We start from the raw sequence: 9,838 nt of genomic DNA on the forward strand, positions 1-9,838 counted from the left end.
GTGTTCTTTCTGTTAGATAATAAATAATAATCAGGAAGAGTGTGTTTGGCATTAAGAGTATCATGTGAGTATTTTATGATTTTGGCTGCAAGAGCATCCATACCAACTTCGTCTCTGATGCTGAACAAATGATCTTGGGCATTCGATCGACCAGGCTGAGTATTATAATGGAAATTATGGTTGATAAGAATCTTCGTACAAATTACATTGCATGAAATTTGTCTTGTGGCAGCATGCCGAGTCAGATCGAGTATTGAACTCTGAACCTCATCTGCTGAAAAGAGGCCGCATGCCAATGGCAAGAGGCGACGCCAGCGGCCCAAGAATTTTGGTGACGGACTATCCTCTAAAACAGAGTCCAACACGTCTCCTACTCTGCAACGTGGCCAGATTTGCGCGATGGAGGGACCCTTTTCACTTCTTTGAGGAAGAAGGTGGGTTGGTGGGCCGCAAAGGAGCTTACCACCAACTCATCGGTTCTCAAGTGCAGAGTGCTCCTCTGGCGCCGGTGCTGCTGGTGGTGGAGTTCAGCTTTCTGATGTCATTTATCCACAAACTGGGAGGCAGATAACGGCGACAGCTTTGTTTCTCTCGGACTAAATTATCATTCGTCGGCGGGATTCCTTCTCGCTTTGACAAAAAGGAAGGCGGCGATAACTGTTGACTGGAAAAGCTGAGAAATCTTCCCCCATTAATCTGGTGAGAAAGAGGGAGAGAAACTGAGGGGGCGATGGACGGTGAGAAGGGAGGGGCGCTGGGATCGGGTTTGGTATCGTCGGAGTGGTTGTTGGAGTACCAATCGGGGTTCGGGAACCACTTCTCGTCGGAAGCGCTTCCTGGTGCGCTCCCCGAAGGGCAGAACAGCCCCCTTGTCTGCCCCTACGGCCTGTACGCCGAGCAGATCTCCGGCACCTCCTTCACCGCTCCCCGCAAATATAATCTCAGGAGGTCTCTCTCTCTCTCTCTCTCTCTCTCTCTCTCTCTCTCTCTCAAGCTTGTGTGCTTATTCGCTGTGCTTTTGTTGGTACCTCGTTGAGAACGATGCCGTATTTTTTTTTCATGGGTTATCAACATGGTTGAAAATGCCCACGAATTTTGAAGTGGGGCCTCTTTGTTTCTCTTGTTTATTTTCCTCGCGTCTTTTTTTATGATTGTTACGTTTGACATCTGAGTATGCAAGTTTGCATCAACTTCTTTGGTTCTTGATTTCCTTTTTAGATAACGGGAGAAAAATTAGTTGCTCATTAGGCTTTCGGGTTACATGAGTGTGCATAGGCCTATATGTAACTGAAAAATGTGAATCACACGCTGGGCTTCTTAATGACGGTTGTTTAAAGTTGGTGATTGTGAGATCCCAGTCTGCAAAGAATGCTTCACTCTAGTTCCTGATTCTTCTGTCCCTTGGCTGCATTCGTCCACTGAACGGGTGGTTGCTTCTTGCTGAGTCCTTGAACCTTCATAATTTTCGTACTTCTAACGTATGTACAGCCACAATATGTTTCCAGTTGCCAAAGGGGCAGGAGAAAATCTGTCTTAGCCAGTCAGTAGCCTTGGAAGTTTTCTTTACAGCTTTCTATGCCAAGCTTCTAAGCGCCGTTAGAGAGGTGGATAGCAGTCTGTACTTGTGTATGGGAAAGCCTGCATTCACTGCACATTTGAATTTGCTCTCCAACCCGCATACACTGCAGAGTTAGAATTCTCTCTGCATCCAGTAACTCTTTTTCCTTTTTTTTTCCCCTTGGTGAGGCAGGATTAAGTGGTATAGCAAAATAGAAGGCTCTACTCGGGCCAAAACTAACTCAGGCAACGGGCCTTGTAGCCAACTTTTGCACCTCAACAAGAAATATGGATCTGGGCTCTAGGTCATGCAAGACATGAGTAGATAGGGCCAGTGGCAGAGCCGCATATGGGCCCCCTCAATGTTTCTTTATTTTTACATTAACATCTTCAAATATTTGCTCTGTTATATATATGAATGTCCTTTTGGATATGAATATCTGTGAATGAGTGCCCCTCCAGAAAATATTTGTAGCTCTGCTACTAGATAGGGCCCTCAAGTTTTATCAAAAAAACTTCAATAGAAGAAAGTCATTCTCATATATGAAATGCTACAATCTGCCCTCTTTAAGGAACAAACGTCATTGTGTGTTTGATCCCAAGTCATAATGTTAAACATAGCTTTAGTATCAATAGTAGAAATTAATTCAAAAGAATCAAAACTGATAAGTGCGATAGATCCCAACTTGTCTCATAAGTCATAACACACTTCGATTCACATCTCAAAAAAAATGTGAAGCTGGAAACTAGATTGTGTGACACAAGTATTGTCAAGCTTTTCAAGATTTATCAATATCATTGACATAAAAGTATTTTAAAGCTTTCCTTCTGCATGGATGTTATATCCATAGCACATGACCAAGGCAATGATCCCCATTGGCTTCTAGAAGGATTATTTACTAAATCATGTCATACACTGCCAGCTTCTGATTGGTTCACTTCATTGACTGTGTTAAGATGTTCATATTTTTATTTATCAATGCACATTGAAACATGTGAGGTTTTATGTATTAGATGGAAAAAGAATGCTTCCTTAGTTTCTGAAGTTCTATCTTATGTATGTGAATATTTTGTTTTGCAGTTGGCTGTACCGGATTAAACCTTCTGTTACACATGAACCATTCCAACACAGAAATCCATGCCACGAAAATCTGATATCAGAATTTAGTAATTCTTTAACATCTGCTACACCAACTCAACTGCGTTGGAAGCCTGCTGATTTTCCTAGCTCACCTACTGACTTCATTGATGGGATTTACACAATATGTGGAGCTGGAAGTTCTTTCCTGCGACATGGTTATGCCATCCACATGTAATTTCAACATCACAATTTCTTTTGTTTTTTAAGCTTGTTATGTAAAGATAATCTGGCTTCTGCTGTTTCTTCTTTTTGTTCAATAATCAAGTAGATGGTTTCTGCTTACATTTTTATTCTCATCCTGTCACCTGAATATTTTTATCATGCTGAAGTTAATACTGCAGGTCATATTTTTGCTGCTTGATATCCTGATTTTTTCCATCTTTTAAATCTAAAGACAGTCCTGGTTAAGCACAAACAAAGCATGAATCATCTTGGAAATTAGACAGTTGAAACACTGAGACCTTGCCCTCTAGAAGTGTCCAGATAACAGCGGGTTAGCATAGACCTCTATATTCGCTTCTCCAGTTTTTAGATGTATTTGGCTCATGGGTTATGTATGGCAGCACTTTCTTCTGTACAGTTCTGCTTCGAGAAAGCAGGTAAAAGATTTTACCCATCTTGATACTCTTCTTTGCTTAAGAATAGGATATATATACACACACACACACACACACGTCACACACACATATGTATACCTGGACTTGACTCCCTCTGTTGGTCGCATTGTATTGGTTTGGAGAAATCACCTGCCAGCAGGTCATGTTGCATTAATAGAATGATTTTCAGGATAGACAGGACCATCTAAAAGAATTTCCTTGTCTGCAGTGAAGCTTCTTGTTCCCACAATATAGAATCTTCCCTGTACATATACTGATAAGACAACTTTCTTAGGTGTCAACGTGGTCTTCTTTCTTATTCAGAGCAGTGTTACCTGCGCAGGGTGATAGAACTTTGAAGTAGGGGGAAAGCATTGAGTGGGTTTTTAAGCAAAAAGGAAAGATACATCTTTTCTGCCTTCTGGAAGACTGCATGGATTGTGAAACGTTGATTCCCTGTTGTCTGTTATTATGCCTACAGATATTTCTCGGCAACTGTGTTATTTTGGCATCTTATTTCCCAAGAAAGTGTGATCATATGCAACTCCTGACACTATTCTCCTGCTGGTATCTAGATGTGATGCCATTCTTGAACTAAAGATCCAAGGAACTCTCATTGCCTTGTCTTTTTCTTGCCAAATGCTGTTGAATTCTTGCTCCTCATTTAATTCTTCATACTTCACCCAAGTTCCATCAACTGGAGCTGTTAGATGATTTATTTCCATGCTGTACTGTTAAAAACTTAAAATAGTATGATTCCAGTAAACTGTGGATCCCTCTTTTAAGTTTTGGCATCGTTGCATGATGTTCTGAACTCCTTCCTTTTTTTGTTTGCAACCTTTTTTTGTATCATTACCTTTTTTTTGGCATTACCTTTTTATAGCTCAGCTGAATCTGATTTAAGATCATGCTTACAGGTATGCTGCCAACAAATCGATGGATAATTGTGCTTTCTGTAATGCCGATGGTGACTTTCTGATTGTCCCCCAGATAGGAAGTAAGACGAGTTTTTCTGCCTTATTTCAAAGTTTTTTTTTCTTGATTAAATTCATGGTGCTGTAGTTCACTAATTTGTGTTGGTATCACTTGATTTATTACTAGTACATCTTTTCTGAATATGCTGAGAATAAATATACTAGACTATGAGATCTGAATGGTTATGATATTTTGATTTTACCACCTTTGATGGCAATGCCAAGTGTCAAAATCTTAATGTATAAGTAATTCTGGACAAGACCGGGTTTAATTTTTAAGTTATGCCAGCGAATTTTGCTTTACTTGTTTTTCTTTCGAACATGTATTAATTTTGATTGTTGTGGATAAGAGCATGGAAGTATATAAGATTGCTCTCTTTAGTGGATCCTGTCTCAAGCTCAATGTTTTGTTTGTTTTTCTATGCCACAGAAGCAATTACACGTTCATTGTGAAACAGCCAGCCCCTTTGTAGCTCTGGGAATGAGATTTTCATATGTATATTTGTGCTTTATCACTGATAGAAGTATGTCATCATTAATTTTCTTATCCTCTTGTTTCACTTGCTCTTTTAGGGTTATGGATCACAACTGAGTTCGGAAGATTACAGGTTTCTCCTGGTGAAGTAGCTGTTTTGCAGCAGGGCTTTCGTTTTTCTGTTGACCTGCCGGACGGTCCATCACGTGGCTACATTGCTGAGGTTTTTGGTACCCACTTTCAATTGCCTGATCTTGGTCCTATAGGTAATTGGACATTCTCCATCCCACGCCACATGGACTCTTATAGTTATCCTGCTTAATGCACTTCCATTTGGCTGTGCCTTATGATTGTCTCTGCTTGGCATTCAGGTGCCAATGGCCTGGCTGCAGCGAGGGATTTTCAGGTCCCAGTCGCTTTCTTTGAAAAGGAATCTCGCCCAGGATACACAATTGTTCAAAAGTATGGTGGTGAGCTTTTTACGGCCAAACAAGATTTTTCTCCTTTTAATGTGGTGGCTTGGCATGGGAACTACGTCCCTTACAAGGTAAAGATAGATATTGTCTTGTACCTGTATTTGTTTTATCCATCAGGGAACAAAAGGAAAAACATATAAACAAGTGAACAAAGAAAAGGTGCCATATGTTGGAGCTACTATCTTCTGCTTATACATTTACTCAGATATGGCGCCTTCAAAAAAAAAAAAAGAAGTTCCATTGTAAACAGAAACTCACAATGAAATGTCCAGTTGAAAGGCTGAAATTCATGTGCTTATGGAACATTTGGTTATTAATTCATCATTGTGTATTTTAACCTCACGAATGTTTTTATTTTTTGTTTCTGTAAAAATGAATATTCTGGACGTTTTAGAAGTGCATGTATGATTTATGCAGTATGATCTCAGCAAATTTTGCCCATTCAATACCGTTTTGGTTGATCATGGAGATCCTTCAATAAACACAGGTACAACAGCATTCAAACTTTAGCATCTAGTGTCAAGTTTTTGCCATTTTGTTTAGTCCAATCACCTTGCTAACTTTGTTAGTTTCTGTCATCCCATAACAGTACTTACAGCGCCCTCAGACAAGCCTGGTGTAGCTTTGCTAGATTTTGTGATCTTCCCTCCTCGATGGTTGGTGGCTGAGCACACCTTCCGCCCTCCTTACTACCACAGGAATTGCATGAGTGAATTTATGGGATTGATTTATGGTGGCTATGAGGTCAGTACGTAATTAATGCATACGGTTCTCAAATTTGGTTAAGTGCATCTCTGCATCAAAAGACAAGAATTAAAAACAGATGTTTCTGAGCTACTGCTTGCTGAAACTGGTGCTAATAGGCAAAAGCAGATGGGTTTCTGCCTGGTGGTGCAAGTTTGCATAGTTGCATGACCCCTCATGGACCTGACACTAAGACCTTTGAGGTACTTCATATTTCCTCTTGTTTGCTTGTATTTCTACAATTTTTCTGCTTCAATAACTATCTTTTATTTTTCTGTGGCAAAAAGGCGACAGTGGCACGTGGAGAGGATACTGGACCATTCAGAATAGCAGACACTATGGCATTCATGTTTGAGTCATGCTTGATACCCCGAGTTTGTCAATGGGCACTAGAGTCTCCTTACAGAGATCATGATTACTACCAATGCTGGATAGGTCTGAAATCCCACTTCTCAATTGAAGAGAAGGGGACACTGAAAGCAAGCAGGAACCTGCTCACTGATGACGCTCATGAGCATGTAGAAGGTGACTGCAGGAAGACTGCTATCCATGGCTGTCCTTAGAGAGTTCAGGGTCTTCTGTGGTTGACGATGTTCACTTGTGATCTTCACGTGTAAAGAAATAGTTTATGCACATGGAACAACTAGAGTTGTAAATGACCAAACCAAAGTTTGCCTCGCATATAATTAAATAAAATACCGGTATTCTGGTGACCCGTACACAATCTTCAAAAGTAAATGTGTTGCTGGTACTCCTAGAATGTTTGTTGCATCACATTATTTGAAGTTTCCCGAGTGGGAGATCTAGCTGCTGGTTTCATGCTATACTTATAATCACCAACCCCATTCTTGGTTGGCCATTTGAACCTCGGGACCCTTCAAGCATGCCAGGATGGGAGGCTTCTATTTCGCAAGAGACACAATGAAGTTTAACCAGCCACTTACAGTCCAGCGCCTTCTTAAATTCTGCTAGCATCTTGAGTTCGTCATTTTAAGTTTTAGATGAAAGGGAAACTAGTGTTTGTGCAAGCCTAGTTACTTTTTTGCTAGGAAAGTGAATGGGTTTGTGGGGGGTGAGCAAAAGGTCCTTTCGAATGAAAGAGGCTTTCTTTGGCTTTCTTTCCCACAGCAGGTGAAGAAGTGTTGTGTTTGATTCACATCGGATCTTGATCCCTAGGATCTCAAATCCATGGATTTAATATTGGACCTCCTCCCCACTCCCCATTCGATCTTAAATCCATGGTTTTTAACATGTAGCATGGATTTCATGCTAAAACAAACGGAGGATCTCCCAAAATGCATCCTTTAATGCAGCTTTGGATCTAAGATCCGAGGCCATCAAACGCAACCGAATGCTTTTCAGGGAAGCTGATGGAGCTTGCAAGACATTCTCTCAACAAACCAGGTGATGCTGAAGCTGGAATTGGCCAAAATTCAATTCAGAAAAAACTCTCAAGCTCTTTCTTTTCCAAAACAATCTCCAGGGATCCATTTTTTTTCTCCTACCACAAAGTTGCTTTCGAGTTGAGTTGGACAGAATCGTCATTGTCATGAATCCTAACGAAGGTTTATTCATGGCAAGTAACTTTGTGGCCATTTGTTTAACTTAGCTCGACTGAAACCTTTGATTCCCAATTGAAACTTTCAAAAGTTTCATGAGGCGATAAATTATATTACAAATTTTATGGACCTCTTAGAATTTTGTACAAGAAAAAAAAATAAAGAACCTTTTCTCTCCTTCTTGAGAAACACGTTTTCAGATCAGGCTGACCAATGTTTGATTTGATTTAGGTTACGACTCCACGGCGTCAAGGATTGGCTGATTTTAGGCCGAAATTGGCTCAGAATGTTTACTCGAACCATCCAGAGTGAACAGGCCAATTCCATTCACCGAATTTTCAAACTACTGAAAACCTGTCACTCGACAATTGAAGCTTTAACTCTTGTTTTCCATTCTCTTCTTCCCCATCTGATTGATTAAAAAACTTCAGTTTGCTGATTTACCGAGTCTTTCTAGTGACTACCCAATTCAGATAACATTTTTTTACGAGTTTAAGCAGTAAAAATCCTATTTAAAATGCAGACTAGCTACTTTAGTATGAAAGCAAGGAAACTTAACAAGATTATGGTCAAGAATGAGAAGCCAATACTCCCTTCCATTCCCTTGCCCCAAGGTCTACGGCGGAATCGATTTGTGCAGGGAGTTGGTGTAGTTGAACTAGATCGGACTCTAAGGCGTTCTATCAGTGGCTGATTATGGCGAGCTAAAGCATAGCGAGGCTCACTGTTCTGTTCATGAACCTAGTAACTTGACTGCATTACTTGGGTGAGCATGAGAAACCCACCACCTCGCAGAGAGAGCCGAAATGATATTTAGTTTGGCTTGATTTGGCCAGTTACTAGCCAATAGGCCGTCGAAGAAGCAGCCTCAGCTAAGGCGGTAAAAGAAGAGACATGTTCAGCATTTTGCCTATCTCCACCGCCAAGAAACGCTTATATGCAGAAAAACAACATGAAGGCAGGCAAAAAAATTTAAAAAAGGCAATTTACAAAGTTGCAACATTATAATTTTAAAACACTAAAGTGTGACATATGACATCATTGTAGCAGCCAATGGGCAAAATACATTTGCCATCGATACAACTAAAACTGGCCACTTCAGGTTAATTTTGCTGCCTTGAAGTTGGCGGGTGTATCCATATTCTGTTACGCTAGATAAGTGTTACTATGAGCGTCTGGTAACGGTATGGTGGCCACCGCTGCAAGCATCTTAAGTCGAGTTGCCACTATTACGTAGTGGGAGCAGTGGCATACATTTGGTGAATCAAAGTGTTCGGGTATACATTAAGTTTGGTGTCACTGAAAAGACGTTCAGCAATGACACATAAGTGTCACCAAGGGATTGATATGCAATAAGTTGGATGCATTTTTAGATGTCATCAAAATATAAACATACAATTCTATTATATCTTGGGGGGATGGGAAGGGGCGGGCCTTTGGCTCTCCCATAAATGGTAGAATGAAGTACTCCTTCAGTTTACCTGATAAAATATATATAATTTTTACATCGTACAAAACATCACTAATCTCACATACTTCCATTTCCACCATGCAAGTTCAGTAGGGCAAAAGAGGAAACGATGTTTGTGTCACTGATGGTGCTGCTTGCTACGCATGCATCTCATGGTCATTGCTTCATTTCGCTACAAGCATTGAAAGAAGATCCGAATTTTCAATAAATCACAAAAAACTGACATGATCATGGACCCGTCAAATGAAATAGAATATCATTCATGGATAATTGTCATAATGCTTTTGAGACAATTTTATTTAGTTGCAAAATATACTCACGGAACTAGAGACAGATGCAATTACTTTAGGATGTGTTTGTTTTACTGCCGATCTGATATCAGTGGTGATCAGAGATCCTCTATGGATTTAAGATCAAACCACCCCTCCATCCGATCTTAAATCTATGTTTTTTTTTTTTTAAATTTGTAGCATAAATTTCAAATCAATTCTATTAAGATCTTTAGTTTGTTTAAACTGAGGATCTTACCAAAGCACACTTTTTCATGCAGCCTCAGGCTATCAAACACAACCTTCTTCTTATTAATTTTTAATGTGTGTGGTCTCTGGTGCAAAAAAATTTGATGACCAGTTGAATTTAAGATAAGAGTACTCTTGGATCATTCCGATCTCATATAATCAAAAGCTACCAAAGATCCATCCATTTCCAGTAGTAAGTAGTATAAGTAGTCTCCAATGAAGTTAGTGCAAAGGTTTGAGGTGAGGGCTGGTAGGTGGTTAGTCCCTATTTTAAGTGTAGTGTTAAGAGTGTCTATTTTAAGTGTTAAGAGTGTCAACCTCAGATAC

At 40.0% G+C, this 9,838-nt stretch overlaps 1 protein-coding gene across 1 annotated transcript; it reads left to right on the top strand.

Annotated features, from left to right (window-relative positions):
* Positions 1-296: 296 nt before the first annotated feature.
* On the top strand, positions 297-6,678 carry LOC116259866 (homogentisate 1,2-dioxygenase). The gene is made up of 9 exons (XM_031637828.2): positions 297-948; positions 2,639-2,869; positions 4,212-4,291; positions 4,842-5,009; positions 5,115-5,290; positions 5,637-5,706; positions 5,809-5,963; positions 6,083-6,166; positions 6,251-6,678. The coding sequence occupies exons 1-9, from the start codon at positions 731-733 to the stop codon at positions 6,524-6,526; spliced, it is 1,458 nt and encodes a 485-aa protein (XP_031493688.1). The 5' UTR covers positions 297-730; the 3' UTR covers positions 6,527-6,678.
* The last annotated feature ends 3,160 nt before the right edge of the window (positions 6,679-9,838 follow it).

This window comes from Nymphaea colorata, chromosome 9 (genome assembly GCF_008831285.2).
Source record: "Nymphaea colorata isolate Beijing-Zhang1983 chromosome 9, ASM883128v2, whole genome shotgun sequence".
Classification (NCBI taxonomy): Eukaryota; Viridiplantae; Streptophyta; class Magnoliopsida; order Nymphaeales; family Nymphaeaceae; genus Nymphaea; species Nymphaea colorata.